Genomic DNA, 17,670 nt, shown 5'->3' with positions numbered 1-17,670 from the left:
TTCGACGGCCTAATCTCGGAGCTGCAGTGATTTCTGATGGATCCCACGAAGTGAATGACTTCCACATGCTCTCTATCGCGGTCCATCCTACTCAATTGGCATGTCGTCCGAACAGACATCTGACTGGAGCTCCCCGTAAGCGGCATCAAGTCTCCTGGCGCGCCGGCAAACCAAGGTCTCAACTTGAATCTGTTCGGGAGAGCCCACAATCAAGGAACTCGCTCCGTTGTCGAGGGTCTGTCGCGGCTCGACCCGCCCATGTCGACAACCTCTGAGTCCAGCCGAAAGTACTACCACCAAGGGTTTTAACCCAACCCATGGTTGCATTTACGCCAGAGGTCCAGACGAGACGGAAACGAAACGAAAGGCAACGCCGGTACGGCTGGGTAGTGAAAGCCGTCGTGTCGAAGCGAGGTGGTCATAGGTGGGTACCTTATCTTCAACGTTGTAAGAAGTTGAACTGTAGTAGTCAACGCGTGTATGCCATGTCTCACGGCTGGCGAGTCATTTTGACCCGGTCCATTGTTTGAATCGGACTCGACAATGACTCGCAGCCCGCAATCCAGAGCCGGAGAGTTGGCTATAATATAGTTAGTACCTACAGTAAGGTGGTACTTGATGCGTGATCCACTCAATCAGTCGGTGAATTGACTGAGTTGGGAATAAATAAATTGCAGTGCCAGCGGAAACCTGGATCAACAGAATTGTCGAAGCAGTCACGCGAGTGAGTGAGTTCAAGTTGCTAGAGCCTGCCTTGTCAGGAGGGATCCAGCATCAGCCTGAGTCTGAGATGCTCAGCGGCGGACCTTTACCTCTCCAAAGTCCTCTTCCATTCCCCAGACTCAAGCATCCGGCCACTTGACCTGCCAGTCTCCCACTGCCAATGTATGACTACCTAAGCCGTTGTCAGTGGCTGTGTCATCCTGAGCTCGGCTTGACGTACACTGCTGAGGCACTGCACTGATGAGTTGCATGTGTCCTTTCGAGTCGTAGCTCTCCTATACCATGCTGCCAACTTACTATTGGTCGTGTACAACTAGTCTGCAGCCTCGATGAAGCGGACCATCAAGCAGACGCTCATGAAGCCAGCATGGGGGCTGACTGAACTCCGCCACTCTCTCTGTGCTCATCAGGCAACGATACTCTGGGGTCCGGGGTTGCCTGCCGCACCAGCATGTTTCAGCCACAGTGCCAACCGCCAGCGGTCACGGTCCGGACCGTGAGCGGGGGCTACCAGGCAACTTTCCTCGAGTCTTTAAATGCCATGATTCGGGCATTTGCAACTTTTTGTAGCAAAACATGCTAATGTCGCTGTGAGAGGCCTGAAGTTCAATCCGGAACCCCTCTGGAAGCGAAACTCTTGGTGTATGAGTTAGCCGACGATGGGTCATACTGCATATTGATCAGATTCGCCAGCCATGGATCCTATCTCCATCGTCGCAAGCAGCTTAGCATTCGCGGGGGCAGTTCTAAGTGGGTTGGAAGCATTCAAGACGTTATATGATGCTGGACCGGACCTCGGGGATCTGCTGAGTGAGTTGACGGAGACAAAGTTGATGCTGGTCGACATCGAGAAGGCTCTCACCAACCATGAGCTTGAAGAGGACCTTCGGCCAGACCGATTCGAGGGTCTCCGACGCCTTTTGCTTGAGGAACAAAAAAAGCTGGAGATTTTGAGCGCCCTCGTGAGCGAGAAATTGGACTTTTCGAACGCATCTATCAGTGGTTCCCGCATTGCCCGATTGGCATGGCTAAGATATAATGGAAAGGTGAAAAGGATCCAATCCAGTCCGAACCAGACGCGCGAGAGGATCACAGCTACGTTGGGAGCTGCCAATCTGTAAGTTCGTTCGGATATACACGCTCACACACCCACAGAGAGAGAGAGAGAGAGAGAGAGAGGGAGGGCGCGCCATGGTACATTTCTGCTTACTGACGACCGCAGTTACGAAACAGCTCTGATTCGTTTGAAGCTGGATGATCTTGCGGGACTTCATCAGGAGTATACTGACCAATGGACCCGTCACGGGAGAGCGCTGGACTTTATCTCCGTCAATATTCATCGCCTGGGCCTGGTCGACTCACCTGACCCTGCTGGTCGACTCCAGCGGAATGCAGACTGTACAGAGTCGACGTTTAAGGAAAATAAGACTCCGAGCGTCTGTTCTGATGACATTTTGGTAGCGGAGACAGTTTCGGATAGTCAGATCACACGGATGTCTCGGTCCAGGGCTACTAATTACCGACGAACTCGCTGCACAAGCTGGTGCAGTTGTATCTGCCACAAAACGAGCTCGCTCCAAACCCCTGAGAGTCTATGTCAGGCTCTTAACCTACTCCTCGTGGGAGTCTCTGGATTCCCCATTCAATACATCAAGTGCAATGAGCGCCTGTGTCGACGACAATCCAGGCCGACCCTAAAGGTCAACTATTTCTTCCCACAGTGGATTCTCTCCCGGGCCTTTCAGTTTGCTTTCAGATTCTCGGACATGCAAGGTCCTGAGCTGGTTCTGAGGATGCCTCGAGTTGTTCCAGATGATGCGCCTCTCATGTTCCTTGCAGTCCAAGGGAACATGGAAGAGATACAGTCATTGTTCGCCCAAGGTCTGGCATCCCCTTTGATGTAGCATTAAATACTGGGAGAACTGCACTTCACGTATGAGATCTATCCTCCCACATCTGCTACTCTATGCTTACTTATGCTCAGTACGCCGTCAACTACAATCACCACGGGCTATCAAAATTCTTAATCGAGTCAGGCGCAAGTCCCGACGCTGAAGACAAGAAACAAGCGTGAGTCTTGAATGGTCGAACTTGATAGTGCCGTTGCTCAAGTGTACTTAGGACATGCGTTGCATTGTCGTGGGAGCGTATCTTTGGAAGAAACACTGAATCATCAGATATGGTAGAGTCCTGGCGATATCTGTTTGACGATGAGGAATACCTAGAGTCACGAATCTTCCCGCCTCTTCACAAAATCGTCCTCGGGTTATGTCGAGATGACCTAGAGCGGCAGCTCGAGCGCTCAACCTCATTCATCGACGAGCAGGATATCGATGGACGCACTGCTCTGTCGTGGGCAGCAGCGAAAGCCAACCTCAAGGATGTCGATACTCTTCTCAAGTTCGGAGCAGATCCGAACATTCCTTCGAAGAGAGGACACACATCTTTGAGCTGGGCTGCGCAAAGTGCGTCGAGAATACGAAAGGATGTCATCCAAGCTTTACTGGAGAATGGAGCTGTCGCGAACTGGGTCGACTCTTCCAATCGCACGCCGCTGGTATACGCGACTTCCGAGTTTGATGACCCAGACTGTCTACGATTGCTGGTAGAGGGTGGCGCGGACGTGAATCTGCGTGATTGCCACAGCAGAACACCTCTAGGATATGCCGCCAGGATGGGCCGGGTGAATAATTTGCGCTATCTTCTGTCCTGCGGCGCTGACTGCAATATCCCGGACCATTGGGGCTACACTCCGCTGTTTGAGGCGGTATATCAAAATCATCACGAAGCCCTACAAGTGCTTCTTGCGAACGATTCCACTCTTTCGTCAACAAAGGCAAATGGAGGGATGAGCATATTGCATGTCGTCGCAGTGTCGGGCGATCTTTTAACCATTGAGATATTAGCTGATCATGGGGATCTAACAATCTTGTCAGAGGACTTGCCCAACGACGACGGAGACACGGCTCGAGACCTGTTTGCGAGACGGCAATCAATCGAAAAAGAACACAGAGCTGCGTTTGAAAGACTTCTTGACAAGGCTTCAGGTGGGCCGCGCTTCTGCTCCAAGTTCCAGGCCTGCAGTATGTCCGATGCCAGTGATGAATTTGACTTTGCCGTGGAAGGCATGGACACATTTGTAGACGCAGTTGAGGTACAGGCTTCCGTGGAGTAGGGCAAGCAGATTGAAAACGAGCTTCAAGCTGAGCATTTGAACCGATCCTTAAGAGCCCATTTATGCATGGTGTTGGTTGGCCCTATGGAAAATAATCATTGTTTAACAGTACTGGATGCTAGCATCCCAAATGACCTTGTTTGTAATAGTTACACCAAGGCAACATACTGTAGCCATCTGGGACTGAGCGCCCTGATGAGGTCGAAGCAGTGCATACTACCTTCATCGGAAGATCACCATAGGAGCTTGAAGGTGGTTGGTTATAGTGGTGACTAGTATCTCCCATGTGTCTCAGACTTCAAGTTGTCAGAAAAGTCAAAGCCGGCCAACGCCATGCCTAATTGATTGACCTTGAATTCATTCGGTCTTTCTACACGCACTGCAGTAGTGTTGGAAAGTGTTCTCCCAACCAAAAAAGAAAACAGAACACAGCATTTCCAAAAATACAATGCAAAAAGATCAAGAACACCAAAAACAAAACCGCAAATAAAATGAGGTCCTACCCGGGTTCGAACCGGGGTCGCCGGAAAGCTTGAAGACGAATCAAAATCCGGAGTGATAACCACTACACTATAGAACCTGAAGTAGGGAAGCTTATGCGGGCAAGATTTGGAGTTCTGAATGACGCATAATCTGAGAGAAAATCTTGCAGGTTTGAAATATAATGAGTGGATTATGTCATTGGTGTGGGGCCTCTACCACATCCAAATTGTGGCCTAGAGAACCTGTGCATGTCCGCCTTCGGCTCCTTATTAGTAGGGTACATGTACAAGCTGTATCTCACTGCATGCATTATTGCTCCTTTCGATGCAGTGCAGGTAGATATTCTGTGTCTCATCAATCGTCTTATTGACCTCGGGCCTATAAATTCATCGCGTTCTTGAAACAGCCCTCCTGAAGTCAGTCTGACTGTACGACTTCACGTAGGGCAGTGCAGATTTATCTAGTCTTCTCTTCACGGTGGCTGAATCGGCACAGGCATAGATGGCAATGCCAGCGTCACAGTGTCCATCCTCGACCATTTGCAAATGCTGCGCTGCTCAGGGCCACAAAACAGGTCTGTACGGTCCTAGTACACGTCGACTCGAGTGTGTCTTGATGGGCGTGAAAACCGATGGCAGCGAGTTCAAGCACTCACTCAGCAGACATTAGACCTCCCTCTCATTGTTACAAGCTGTGGGTTGTTGTGACAGCCCAAAGGATCATGACTCGCCTGCCATCAAGCCTTTCCTTACGGCCTGCTCGTCATCTTCGCTCTCTTCTTCTTCTTCTGTCTCCCCTTCTTCACTTGCCTCTTCCTCGGTCTCCCCACTCCCGCTCTCAGTCTCCTCTTCCTCGGTCTCTTCTTCCTCCTCCTCCTCCTCCTCCTCTTCTTCTCCTTCGTCATCTTCCTCTTCATCTTCACTCTCAGCCAGCCAATCGTCCAAAGTCCTCGGCTTACCATGAGCCTTTGCGGATCCAGCAGCCACGACCTTCTCCAAACCCTGCTCCCTGACCGCGTCATCGAGTCTTCTGCTAGCGGCCACAGTTGTGGTCTTTCTGGCACTCAGCGGCACATACTCTTCCCTCTCTCCTTCGTCCGTGCCGTCTCTAAGCTTTGGGTCCGGTTCATGGCCGTCTTCAACCCAATCGGGCAGCTCCTGGTACCCAGGCAACCCAAGAATGCCAGCCACGTCTTTCCCGAGAACGAGAGTAGAAGTACCCAGCACCAGCCCTTTCCGACTCTCCGAAGGAGAAGGTGAGTGAGGCACGGGTTTGGGCGCCAGCAGGAGAAGGGCGGCAAGTTGCGTGGATTGCGGGTTGGAGAGGAGAGCCTTGAACAGCCGAGCCCGATCACGAAGGTCGTAGGATACATCGTAACGGGCCAGGAGTTGGATATAGTTCCAGAGCTTGGAGACTGGATGATTGCGGAAATCCGAATCTTCTTGAGCTGCGCTCCCGCTCCGGGTTTCATCCTCCTGCAATTCTTCCGCATTACTTTTCTCCTCCTCCGTGTCTTTTCCCCCTTGTTTTTGAAGGAACAACAAGTACACCTTGGCGGCGAGCAGAACTATCTGCTGCTTCGCTGGTTCGCTCTCGTCAGCAAAGCCTTTGGCCAATATCCGAAGTACATCAGGTGCTATGTCGTTGTCGGGATCTAGGCTGGCGAACTCGCCCACCAGCCAGATAATGGTGGCTCGAGCTTCGGGACTGGTAGTTCTATCCAAGTTTCGTGCCAAACGTACCACAGTCTTCCGGTGAGCTGTCGGGTCTTGCTGAATGAGATGGCGCACCACAGTAAGCACTTCCGAGACCAGAACATTGTCGAAACTGGAGATTTGGTTCAGAAGAACCCTGAAACATCGATGAGCATTCTTGGGGTCTGACTGTGCACATCGTCCAATAGCCCGCACTGATTCCCGTATGAGATCGATGTCGGCACTATGGCAGAAGTGCTCCAGTTCACTGAGAATGATTGATTTGAGGTGTAGTGGTGCATGGGGAAATATCAGCGTCAGAAGTTCAATCTTCAGCCTCCATATTTGTGGTGGATCGTGTGCTCGTAGAAAGAAGTGAGAGGTGTAAGGTACGAACAGGTCTGCTGCCGACAAGGAGACCAATACAATGTTGCACAGTGCAACCTCTTCGACTTCAGGGGGTCCTCGCATGAGGCCGACCAGTGGCCCGACAGCTTCCTTGAGGTACTCTGGTGTACCCAGATACAAGAAGCAACTAGTCACCGAGGTGATGACCGCCGAGCTTCGACTGTGAAGCAAAGGTCGACAGGCGTTCAGGAAGAGCTCCAAGTCAGGATCCAAGACCTGAACCACCTCGTCTGTCTCCACTGTCTCATCGGCTTCGTCCTCATAGAAGCCTTTCTTGTTGACTTTGGTGACCTTGCGGGTCCGCCGAGGGAAGCAGCGTCTGCTGTAGAAGAGAAGAAGTCTCAAGGTGGCCAGTTGACTCCACTCATCCATATCGACTAGCTTTTTGACAAGGCTTCGGTAGTGTTTGTGGACCAGATCGATTCTGTCTGGACAGATCTCCAGTAGGGCTTGCACAGCGGGACCAGCTACAAAATACTGTTTGTCCCCGAGTAAGGTTGAGAGGTAGTCGAGCAGTTGAGGCAGCGTGTTCGGATCCAGATTGTAACACTTTGGAATGGCGAGAGCGGCCGCCTTGCGAACGTGAGGACTCATGTCCCCGACGCCCCGCTTGATGGCTAGAGAGACAATCTGGCTGATGACCGGGACCCTCATGCCCGACATGGTGCGTAAGGCAAGGGCCCGGACCTGAGGGTTTTGGTCTGTGAGTGATTTCTGAATGGCATTGACGGAAAGGAGAGCCAGGTCCGGGTCTGCTTCGGCGTAATGAAGTAAGTAGATGTAGACGAGTTTCTTGACCTCGAGGTTCGGATTGGCGGCATTCTTGACCACGGCCGAGAAATATGGCAGGCATGGCTTGTTCTGATATATCATCTGTCACGAACATCAGCCATGGCCACTGGGCTTAAGAGGAGGGACAACCGCGTACCGAGATAACCCTTTTCAAACCTTCGAGGGTATCCCTATCGCTCCGACTGTCTAAAAGAGCTTGCAGCTTTGCAAAAGGGATGCTGCGACCCGAGGACCCTCCTCCCTTGACACCTCGAGAAAGACCCAACGCCTGGGCGGCCTCCACCGTAAGGTCCCGTGCTTCGCGCGGGTCAGCGTATTGAAGCCATGCAGTATCCATGATGATGGTTTGACTCACCCGGGTCCATCAAGGACGCAATGCGGGATGCTGACTCCATTGCGAAAGTCGATCGTCAGCCTTGTGTAACCATGCCACGTCGTACAACCCAAGCAATCAACGTGCGATGTGGCTGTGGCTTGTGGACGAGGCGCCGCCCTTACCGCCTCGGATAGCCTTTCCGTATAACACAAGACGTATAAGTCCTGGGGAAAGCAAGCCAACCATGCGACGGCCACTGTGTTCAAGCAGACTACCAACAGTCGCATGGAAACTGCCTGCCCATTGAGGTCATCAATGGAAGTCCCGCTGCGTTGCCAAGGCTCATATGTCAGCCTTCCACGTGATAACAATCAGCAGATCACATGTCAGGCTACGTCCGCGACAATTGCATCCTGTTCTGGATGGAAGAGGTGTACTAGCAGTACGGCCTTTGGTTCACATTGATCATTTCCCTAACCGAGGGCTCAAACCAGGACAGCCCAATGTATCGCGACGATGCCAGTCACTGAACTCAGGCATCACACTCGCTCCAAACACCGATAGCAAGCGAACGATGGCCGAGTTGGCGACCTGCCACGACAACGCGATTACATCTTTACATTCTTCATGAATTTCATCACCACGAGATATGACAACGTGCTTGATCTACTCGAAGAAGTCATCAGAAGAGATCCCCCAGTACCCACAGACTTGATAATCTGCTCGACGCGCGATGAATTCCGTGAGCAACTGTTAGCTCTAGTCAACCATGAGGAAAGCGACGCTCTAGCGCACGCCCCTGCAACACAAGCTCAGATTGATAGTGAGAGTGAGCATATCCAGACTATCGCTCCCACACGCAAACATATGCTCCTATTGCCCACTCTGCAGTTGTTGAATGCCAGCCGATTCTGCAACTTGGCATTCTGCCCAACCACCACAACCCTACGAGGATATCTGGCTGGCTACTGCCGGCCGACTTCCCCGAACGCCTCGGGTTCCGCTCGTTCAACGTCAGGTTGGATTTTCATCCTAGATATTTTGGCATTACACCACGGCACGTCTGAGTTTACGTTGCAAGGGCTCTCTCAAACGTTCGCAACAGCAGTCTCTGCAGCATTCAGGACGAATCGCCAACTTGGACTTGTCGAGTGCAAGGATATTCGAGACCCTTCCAGCCCTACTCGAGGACCATCGCTGTGGAGTGCTGAGGTCCAATTGCTCAGTTCAGCAATCAAGATAGGCGAAGATGGGGCCACCTGGGGTCGGCGGACGGTTTGTGTGCTGACCATTGCAAAAAGGTGGTTTCAGGTCCAGAGTACTGAGGGCAAAGATGAGCAGACCGGACGTCACCATGCGCGGGTAGAATCGGCAGAAGAAATGCTTATGTGAAGAAAATCAGTGCAGAGCGTTTGCTTCCCTGTCCAATATACATCAATGAACGCCAAGACAGCATTGCAATGGAACGCCTTGGGGGTATCTCTAATCCAGCCTGTGAACTCCGTCATGCCGATCGTGATGCTCCAATGCCAATTCATATGCTCTGCTCCATTTCTGTGATGTACAATTTGATATGCGATTCGAGCTTCAAGTACTCCTCGTGAGCGGAGTGGACCTCGTTTTCAATGTTGTCCTTGAGATCAGCCATCTGTGGTGTGTTAGCCGCATTTGCATTCCTTTGAATGGGATCCGAGGCAGATCTTACCTTTTTCTCGGTCTGCTCTATTCTCACCCTCCTCCTCTCCATCTCGCGACCCTTTTCGGCTCGTTCATCGCGAAGCTGTCGCTGGATCTCGCGTAATTCATCCATCTTGGCTTTGTTCGCTTCGTCTCGTTCCCTGTGCTTCCGCCGCATCTCTTCTGTACGTTCCTCCCATTTCTTGAGCTGCCTTTGGAGAAGCTTCTCGTTCTGTTCAACCTCGCGAACATTATTTCCTCGTTCGGCCAATGCGTCCCTGTTCTTAGCTGCGCGCGCATCTTCCTCCTCCTCCTTCTGGAGTTCCACCGCGATCTCCTCCAAAACCTTGACGCACGCTTGAACGTCGTTTTGCACCACAGTGAAACTGTCGCCTGACGTCTGAAGCGCTCTACCTCTTCGTTCAAGAAGGTCGATCTGGCTCTTGTCGCGCATCAGGTTATCAGACAGCTCCGTGAGAGCATTCTGCAGCGCGGCTGGGCTTTGTAGCACGTACGGCCTCAATTTCTCGCTCTCCTGACGCGCTTTGACTAATCTCTCCGTCTTCTCCTCCAAAGTAGCCTGCGCTCTGGCCTTTTCAGCCTTTGCTCGTTCCAACTGCTCGGCGACCCTTTCCTGCCCCTTACGCAGTTCAAGCAGCCGAGCCTTCAGTTCATCATTCCGGCGCATCTTCTCCTTGACGGCCACTTCCATAGCTTTTCTGTTGTGCTTCATCTCTTCTAACCTTTGTTCCATATCCTGGTTTTCTGTATATAATGTCTCAATCCTTGCCTTGGTGCTTTCGGCTTTGTTAAAGTTTTCGTCAATCACGCTCGTGTGCGTTTCGCGGAATCGCACAAAATTGATGGTATATGAGAAGATCTTGACAAGGCGATCGTGGGTCGGTCGCACCAGATCATTGAACGAGAAATCATTGATTCCGCACTGCTCCAACATCGTTCGTAGTTGAATGAAGAACCCCATAAGGAGCCGTGTTTCGACAGGAATCAACTCGGGAAATTCGGCGCATACGTCCTCAGCCGCTGCGCGCATGGCTGGATCGAGGGATTGTCTGGTCGCGTTCATGACGAGCTCGCCGAGATGTTCGAAGACCATCTGTATGACTTGCGGGTTGGGTTTTAAGAGGTCCGAGGGCTGGAACGGTATGCCCATCTCGCTGATACATGATGCGATCTCTCTTTCAGACTATGACGCGTCAGTGTCGATGTTCATTATGCTCGAATACGGCGCGACTGACCAGGCGCATGAAATCGGCCGGGTCCTCCTCTTTCTTCTTGACCCGGCCCTGCTGTTGTTGTGATGAACGGTACTGTTGACTCATGTTGGAAATAGTGCTTGATTTGATGTTTTCAGAATAACCGGTTGAGCGATACGCGTAGGTGAAATCCCACAGTAAGGTTGGCGCATTATGGACTCCAGATCAATTCAAGTTGGTGTTGTCTGCGGCTCGCGGGAGTTCGTGCCAGTAGCCGCATGTTGTTGCAGTCGCCCGGGAAACGACACACTTCCAAGGATCACGTGAGCATCTACTGCACTAAAGAATCATATACTTCGCGGCTCTCCCGACCGACCGCGAGCCTTACTCCACCGTACATCAGGCTCCACTGGCACTGCACGCCAAGTTCTCCCACGAGGCTCAACATCAGCCTCGAGTTTAAGTCAGCGGCATACAAGCCACGTCAAATCGAACAACAGCCTTCCACCCATAACCACCGCAAAGCAACCAATGCAACCCCGCCATGTGTTCTCCCTGTATTAGGTGAACTGTCCGGACAAATCAATCAACATTAGCAATAAACTCATTCAGCATGGCGTCCGGTAAGTCGAATATACACACTTTTTTTGTTCTTCGAGCAATGAGTCAACCCCCTTCAAGTCTCTGAATGTGCCACTATGGGCCTGTTCTCGGCCTGGTTCTGCCCGTTGGGCACCATATATCATACAGTCTCGAGCAGCATCATGAAATCCATTTCCATCTCCTGTCGAAGGCTATTTCTAACTTCTGGCCGTGACCCTTCTCCAGCCTCTGCACCTGTAACGACACCACCGATGACGCCAAAGGCGATGTCGACGTCGACGTCGGACGGCTCGCCATCGACCGACTTTGACATAGTGGCCTTCTACAACGACCTGATCAGCCGGGAGACGACGATCAGCCGACCAATTGCGGCGATAGAATCGCTGATTTCGCTGCTGGCGAGCACGCCACTAACGACAATCTCGGAAACGCTGGCCCTCCTGTCGACACATTCGAGCAAATTACTGGCATCGCAACGCAACCCAATCCCACTGTCGGCCGGCACGGAGCTGTTCCAGCGGTACCTGGTCAGCTCGTTCCAACAACGACCATCGTCACTGGCCAACTCGGACTTCACGACGCTGCGACAGCACATCCTGACGACGTCGTCGCTGTTCGTCAAGCGGGCCAACGAAGCGCGCCCCAAGATCGCGCACCACGCCCTTCCGTTCTTGAGGGACGACTCGACCGTCTTCACTTACGGCTACAGTCGCGCCGTACAGACGCTGCTGACCCACGCGGCCGAAGCGAACCGCTCCTTCAACGTCGTCTACATCCTACCCGCGTCCGGGGTAACCGGCCCAGTGTCCCAGTCCATCGCCGCCCTGAATTCCCTGTCCATCCCCACGGCCACCATCTCTCTGCAGGCTTTGACCTACGCTCTGGCTTCCATGCCGCCCTCTTCTCCCCCACCCCAGTTCATCGTCGGGGCCACCGCCGTGCTGGAAAACGGCTCCATCGTCACCGACCTCGGCATGCACCAGCTGGCCTTGGTCGCAAAGTCCGTCCATATTCCTCTGCATGTCGCCGTCGAATCCTACAAGTTTGTCCGCAACTTCCCGCTTGGCTATGGTCCCGCCGACCTGGCGCGAATGGGCGTGAAACAGAATGTGCTGCAATTCCAAACCGCCGCAACCACCAAAGATTCCCAGACCCCGGCCGAAGACACTCTCTTGTCGGAAGAGGAAATGGTCGAAATCACCCCTCCGCAATACATCGATGCCCTGATCACCGAGAATGGCATCCTGACCCCTAATGCCGTGAGCGAGGAACTGATTAAACTCTGGTTCTAATCGCAATCCAAACATCTCTACGACCACTACAACCACAACCGTACTGTAGCCGCAATAGAGAGTCCAGTCCTATCTTGCCAAGGGGCCCCAAAGCATCAATCTTTTCTTTTTCTGCTCGGAGACAATGAAATGTCCCTGATAACCAGCTTTCTTTCCATTACGACGACAGTACAGGCGTGCAAGCTCTGAAGACTTGACTTTACTTAACATACGGGCAAGGCAAGGCGAACCCAGACCACCCGCACCGCAGAAAGTTGGTTACTTTATCTTTACCAAAGAACTTCTTTTGCGGGACCTTCGTTGAAGCAATGAAAGATGGAAGGAGCGGAATGACATGGCGTGGCGGAACGAGCAGAGGAAATTGACCTTGACCCTTCTCTCCAAGTTGGGCTCCGGATGGACAAGATCTTGTCTCGCTGCAGTGGCATGTGTTTCTAATATCGCTCGCCGTCACTGCCAGGATCTGCAGCCCCTCCATTCCCCCATGAACAACTATTTTCCAGGATTCCCATCCTGGGCCATCCATCGCCAAAGAGAGTGCCAGTGCCACCAGGCTATGCTTGATAAGAATGAATGTACTTATTGGTTATTGATGGCAGGACGGCGCGCAGGACAGACACACAGGCATTAGCATTATTCAATAGGAAAGAGCTGTGTCAAAAAATGCACTGAAGGACGATGACGGGAATTGTTGCAGGACTCAAGGAACACTGCAGCATTGATAGAAAGGACAAGCGGTCGTTCTATTTTGGCCTCTCTCAAGAAGTCAACTCGTGCGAAGGGGTAAAGCGTGCACCTGTTCTACCTAGGTAGTGCTCATTAGAGCGGTGAAAAAGTTCATCATCGTCAATCAAAGCAGAACAAAAAATTGATTGTCACAGGAATAAGTGGGAAGTGTCTATAGACATTGTACTACCTTCATCGTAATCATCGGGCGATCGTTGTATCTCACGCAAGTCCCGTAGAATCAATGTTTGACCATTCGGCGGGCTTACAGTAGCGGGCCGATCCTACTAAGTAAAATGCAGAGGGATTCCTTTAGATATGGTATGGTAATACTGCTGTAAGTACCGTCAGGCGAGAATGCCAGAACCAACATGGGTCGATCCCAATTCGACCACCTGTGCTTGCTATGGATGCAATAACACGACTATGATTCGCTCCATCCCCAGCGCCTTGCTCGCTGTTTATGTATTCTCAGTAATGCAATTGCAATTAATTTGTCCCTCTTTAAATCATCATTCGACGTCGGTGTTGTTGAGTTGACCGGTAATGAACTGTTGCCAGTTGAGTTCTCTTTAGTCACTTCCAATCATTTCAATCTCCAGCTACCCATTCCCTATGTCAAATCATCAATCTCCCGTTCTTTCGCCCGCAACGCTGCCCGCATCACCTCGGCTTCTCGCATAAGTTGAGCACGACGCTCGTTCCGCCACTGCTCTCGATCACGCTCTCGATCTCGGTCGCTTTCGGCAGTGTGTTGTCCGATTGTAGAGCCCGGTGGCTCACTAATCCGTGGCAGTTGATCTCGCTGTCGTCGTCCGGCATCCATAAGTAAAGGATCGAGCTGCATACCTTCCGCGGCAGCGGCGGCGAGGCGTGCCTGAACTGTGTAGTCATCCGAGGGCTGGCGTGTGGCAGAGGTAGCGTCGGCCGCAGAAGGTCCAGGCACATAGCCTGTATAGTCCACGGACGGCGGTGGCCGTCTTCTCTTGGCGGCGGGAGACTCATCCCGGGAAGTTTCAGGGTTGCCTTGTTCGGGAGAAACTGGTTCAGGAGAAGTCGACGTAGTCTTCTGCGACGCATTGCCGTCCGACCGAAGAACATCTGGGTACGCAGGCACGACTCGTTTGCGCCTCTTAATGGTAGACTTTTTCATCTGCACGGGCCGATGCGAGCCATGCAGCTTGTGGTATAGACCGCACGCGTTGCAGATCGGATGCCCATGCTCGTCACGGCGCCAGAGGGGCGTCACGGTGGTGCCGCAGTTTTTGCATGCGACGACTAAGGAAACAGGTTCTCCGGACCGCGACTGAGGCGCGGCGGGGGGAGCGGCTGGAGTGGTGGTGGATGTTTCTGCATTGCTTGGGCGATCGATTCTTGGTGAAGGCTCCACTGGATTCAGCAAAGAGGGCACAGGGGTAGAGGGAGCATTGGTAGATCTTGCGACTCTGTTGTTATACGCAGGACAACCCCCACAGCCTTCTGCGCCACCAGCCCCGTTACAGTTTCCACCACCTGGACAGGATCCTGGTGTGTGTTCAGGTACCCGGTAAGGGATGCCCGACAACTGGGCTTGCGCAGGGGCTGGAGAAGTTGCTGCGACTGGCGACCTCCTGCTTGTTTGGCGAGGACTCTCTGCAGGGGTGGCTGAGCTCGGTCGCTTGAAACTGGTAGGTCTTGGAGCATTACGAGTTTTCTGGTAAAGCCCACACGCGTTGCATATCGTCGTGCCTGTTGGGGACCGTCGCCATAGAGGGGTTTTTGTGGTACCACAGTTACTACCCATATGGTTAGTCACATGCTATTACATCGAGCGAGGAGTGCGCGACGGCGATATTGTCTTCGGCACAATAGGCGATAGGAAAATGCAAAAGAGCGCATACCTGCAAACTTGACCTAGACCAGTGGTATCCTCTCTCTGATCGGACAACTCGCTTGATGGGCGAGGTAGGTCACGGGTTTCGGCCCTTGGGCTCGGCCGATTCAGACGGGGAGTATCAGTCGCTTGGTCGCCAGCATGGCCATCATGTAAAACATGTGATCCTGAACGCTCTCCGCGAGCGGAGGACACGAGTTGATGGGCAGCATCGAGGTCTTCGGCCGAGGGTTGTCGCATCAGATTTTCTCTTTCTGAACCAAACGGGGCAGAACGTGGCAAGGCGTCCATCGCACGTATGGTCAACATGCCTGCTCAATCTTCGTACTGTGTTAACTGAACCCAAGCCCCATCTGGGCTCCGAACAAATCAAGCACTAATAGAGAATTGATATCGCACAAGGACCGCCCTCAGGTTGAAGAGTCCGCGTTCGACCAAGGACTCGTATTATAGACCGAGGATCACGGGTATATAGTGGATCTGGTGACTTTGAAAGTTGAGAATGAGATGGCCTCAGGGGTTCGTCGCGTCAAAGCACCGCTCTGTTATAGAGAAACGGTCTTGTTCAGAATGATAGCAAGGAAAACACCGGCGATTTGAAAGAAACGAGAAGATCTCGAGGGATTTTTCATCGCAAAAGGTATAGAAATGGCCAGCCTGGCTGAGGTTGAGTGACAGGAGGCTCGTACGAGGGCGAGGCATGACGGCACGGAGATCCTACAGGCTGGATCGTTGAGGCGGAAGTGGAGCAAGAATGGCGCCAGGCAGCCCTTCCAGCGTAATATCAAACGCCTCGATTCTCATTGGTGGAATGTGCACAGATCACGGGGACAGGGCTGGTCGATCACGTGAGTTTTTATCGTACCGCAGAATTCTGATACGAGGCTGCCATCCGCAACGACATCTCGCGGACACCGCACCCGTCTTGGGAAGGAACCCCGGCTACAGATCCTATTAGGTGGGATCATTTATCATAGAAGGCGGGCCGTCAGAGTGGCACTAATCGTCATTTACCTACTAGTATTATTGTTGATCCTTCTGCTCACATGCGATATCTGAACTACTGTATGTTGTACCTCGTACAATAATGTGTGGTTGCCGTTTCCTCGGCTTTAGTTTAGGAGCCCCAAGCTCAGTTGTATGACCAATGACGCTAGTCCTGAAATCCCCTGCTTTCGGTCTCTTCTTCAGCACCGTTCATCCCCTTGTCTTCAATCGCGTAGTCCAGGATGTACAGCATAGGCAATTCACAAAGCAAACTCATCGCCCGACACCGTCTGCGGGATCAGAGCAGGGATGAAACGCGCATGGCCACAACTGGAGAATGCTGTGCACGTATGCCTTGCGCGACACCATAGCCTTGTACTCTGCTTAAACTTGTTCGGCTCCCCATCCCGCATCTGCGTCTCTCATGTTGTTGGGAGGTTCAATTGAAGGCGCAAATTCGAGTGCGCAGTAAGCCACGCCAACGATTCCAACGATGCTTCCAGCGATGATCCTCAACACATGGCCTTCAAGGATGATGCAACCGACAAAGATATAAACTGTCCTGTGTTAGCACCCATCTAACTGCTGAACACGGGCGATCCACTAACAGATGCCACGTCCGAGGAAAGAGAACAGGAAGCTGGCGTAACGAGGAACATATGGCGGGACCTGAGGTAGGAGTTCGAGCCCGGCAACCGCTTTTTGTGAGAGTCAGCCTCTTGTGCACCACGCTTTGAACAATTATCTCCATACCAAGACCGAATATGATCACGTAAATGCCGACAATGATGCTTCGACTGTCTTGGGGTCAGTGGCTGGCAGGATGGTTCGCGTTAGGGGTCCACTGACAAGCCTATGGGGAAGAATTGACTGATCCCTACAATTAACAAAGTTAGTACGGCGTCAAAAACAAGGACAGATGGGTGAGCGCAATATCTTACCTCCAAGGACCATAATTCCTCCCACTACCAGGTTCACCAGCCGACTGTTGAGCAAAGTCAGTATTCATTCTCCGCTCTGACTGCTAGACCTATCCGCGCTGTGCGCATCAGGTGTTTGGCACATACAAAATGTTGGAGAAATCCATCGTGACGCGTGTAGGGGGTAAACCGCAGCGGAAGTTCAAAGAAGCTGATCGGGATGGACGAGAGGAGGTGGTTTTCGGGCGCTAGAAGTGGTAGGTGTAGACTCTTGTTGTGAGGCAGCAGAATTGGGTGTTTAGAATTGCTGAAGGGATCAAATCGACTCCGCAGGCAGAGCAATGATGGAGGGAAGTGTGATGCCTAGTACTATGTTATAACACGGTTGCCAGACTTTCGAGTTGAACTTCAAGTTGCTAGGTCGGGTCTTGCTCCCAAGTAGTACTAGTGAGCTACCACGCTCCAGACGTATGCCAAGGCTGTCGGTCCCTGCCAGGCACCCGAGTCAGCCTTGGAGACGCCAGTCACGGTGTGGCCATGCAGCGCGAATCTGAGCTGCGCGTCGAACGCGACAAACTTGAGCTTGAACTGCTGAGTTACTACTACTAGCAGCACCTGCTTGTGTCCTCAGGGCAAAATTGCTACTACGACTACCAGCACAACCCGAGATCCTGAGGCACACATTGAACATGGAATGAGATGATCGAAGCCCATTGTTTTCATCTGTTCTGATGGAGGTTGCGGGGCCTCATAAATTACAGCAATAAGTAGAAGCAAAATCCAACGA

General features: G+C 52.3%; 8 protein-coding genes and 1 non-coding gene across 9 annotated transcripts; 4 read left to right on the top strand and 5 right to left on the bottom strand.

Moving 5' to 3' along the window:
• Positions 1-1,418: 1,418 nt before the first annotated feature.
• On the top strand, positions 1,419-2,627 carry HMPREF1120_00902 (uncharacterized protein; the record flags this gene model as incomplete). Its single annotated transcript, XM_009154906.1, has 2 exons — positions 1,419-1,840; positions 1,946-2,627. 2 exons carry the CDS (start codon positions 1,419-1,421, stop codon positions 2,625-2,627), a joined length of 1,104 nt encoding a protein of 367 aa, XP_009153154.1.
• A 275-nt stretch (positions 2,628-2,902) lies between these two features.
• Positions 2,903-3,898, top strand: HMPREF1120_00901 (ankyrin; the record flags this gene model as incomplete). The annotated part of the gene is made up of 1 exon (XM_009154905.1): positions 2,903-3,898. One exon carries the CDS (start codon positions 2,903-2,905, stop codon positions 3,896-3,898), a length of 996 nt encoding a protein of 331 aa, XP_009153153.1.
• A 494-nt stretch (positions 3,899-4,392) lies between these two features.
• HMPREF1120_09288 lies at positions 4,393-4,478 on the bottom strand. Its single transcript has one exon. It is a non-coding gene; the product is annotated as a tRNA-Gln (tRNA).
• A 622-nt stretch (positions 4,479-5,100) lies between these two features.
• Positions 5,101-7,612, bottom strand: HMPREF1120_00900 (uncharacterized protein; the record flags this gene model as incomplete). The annotated part of the gene is made up of 2 exons (XM_009154904.1): positions 5,101-7,356; positions 7,412-7,612. The coding sequence occupies 2 exons, from the start codon at positions 7,610-7,612 to the stop codon at positions 5,101-5,103; spliced, it is 2,457 nt and encodes an 818-aa protein (XP_009153152.1).
• A 235-nt stretch (positions 7,613-7,847) lies between these two features.
• Positions 7,848-9,323, top strand: HMPREF1120_00899 (uncharacterized protein). Its single transcript, XM_009154903.1, has one exon. The coding sequence runs from the start codon at positions 8,219-8,221 to the stop codon at positions 8,981-8,983; it is 765 nt and encodes a 254-aa protein (XP_009153151.1). The 5' UTR covers positions 7,848-8,218; the 3' UTR covers positions 8,984-9,323.
• Positions 9,126-10,608, bottom strand: HMPREF1120_00898 (kinetochore protein nuf2; the record flags this gene model as incomplete). The annotated part of the gene is made up of 3 exons (XM_009154902.1): positions 9,126-9,239; positions 9,297-10,472; positions 10,525-10,608. The coding sequence occupies 3 exons, from the start codon at positions 10,606-10,608 to the stop codon at positions 9,126-9,128; spliced, it is 1,374 nt and encodes a 457-aa protein (XP_009153150.1).
• Positions 10,609-10,893: 285 nt separating this feature from the next.
• HMPREF1120_00897 (translation initiation factor eIF-2B alpha subunit) lies at positions 10,894-13,364 on the top strand. The gene is made up of 2 exons (XM_009154901.1): positions 10,894-11,105; positions 11,311-13,364. The coding sequence occupies exons 1-2, from the start codon at positions 11,096-11,098 to the stop codon at positions 12,375-12,377; spliced, it is 1,077 nt and encodes a 358-aa protein (XP_009153149.1). The 5' UTR covers positions 10,894-11,095; the 3' UTR covers positions 12,378-13,364.
• Positions 13,365-13,716: 352 nt separating this feature from the next.
• HMPREF1120_00896 (GATA-binding protein) lies at positions 13,717-15,285 on the bottom strand (the record flags this gene model as incomplete). The annotated part of the gene is made up of 2 exons (XM_009154900.1): positions 13,717-14,878; positions 14,984-15,285. The coding sequence occupies 2 exons, from the start codon at positions 15,283-15,285 to the stop codon at positions 13,717-13,719; spliced, it is 1,464 nt and encodes a 487-aa protein (XP_009153148.1).
• Positions 15,286-16,347: 1,062 nt separating this feature from the next.
• Positions 16,348-17,050, bottom strand: HMPREF1120_00895 (uncharacterized protein; the record flags this gene model as incomplete). The annotated part of the gene is made up of 6 exons (XM_009154899.1): positions 16,348-16,520; positions 16,572-16,661; positions 16,717-16,760; positions 16,813-16,840; positions 16,905-16,948; positions 17,031-17,050. 6 exons carry the CDS (start codon positions 17,048-17,050, stop codon positions 16,348-16,350), a joined length of 399 nt encoding a protein of 132 aa, XP_009153147.1.
• Positions 17,051-17,670: the final 620 nt, after the last annotated feature.

Source organism: Exophiala dermatitidis (genome assembly GCF_000230625.1).
Source record: "Exophiala dermatitidis NIH/UT8656 unplaced genomic scaffold supercont1.1, whole genome shotgun sequence".
In the NCBI taxonomy this organism is placed as follows: Eukaryota; Fungi; Ascomycota; class Eurotiomycetes; order Chaetothyriales; family Herpotrichiellaceae; genus Exophiala; species Exophiala dermatitidis.
This window is presented reverse-complemented; position numbering and strand designations above follow the sequence as displayed.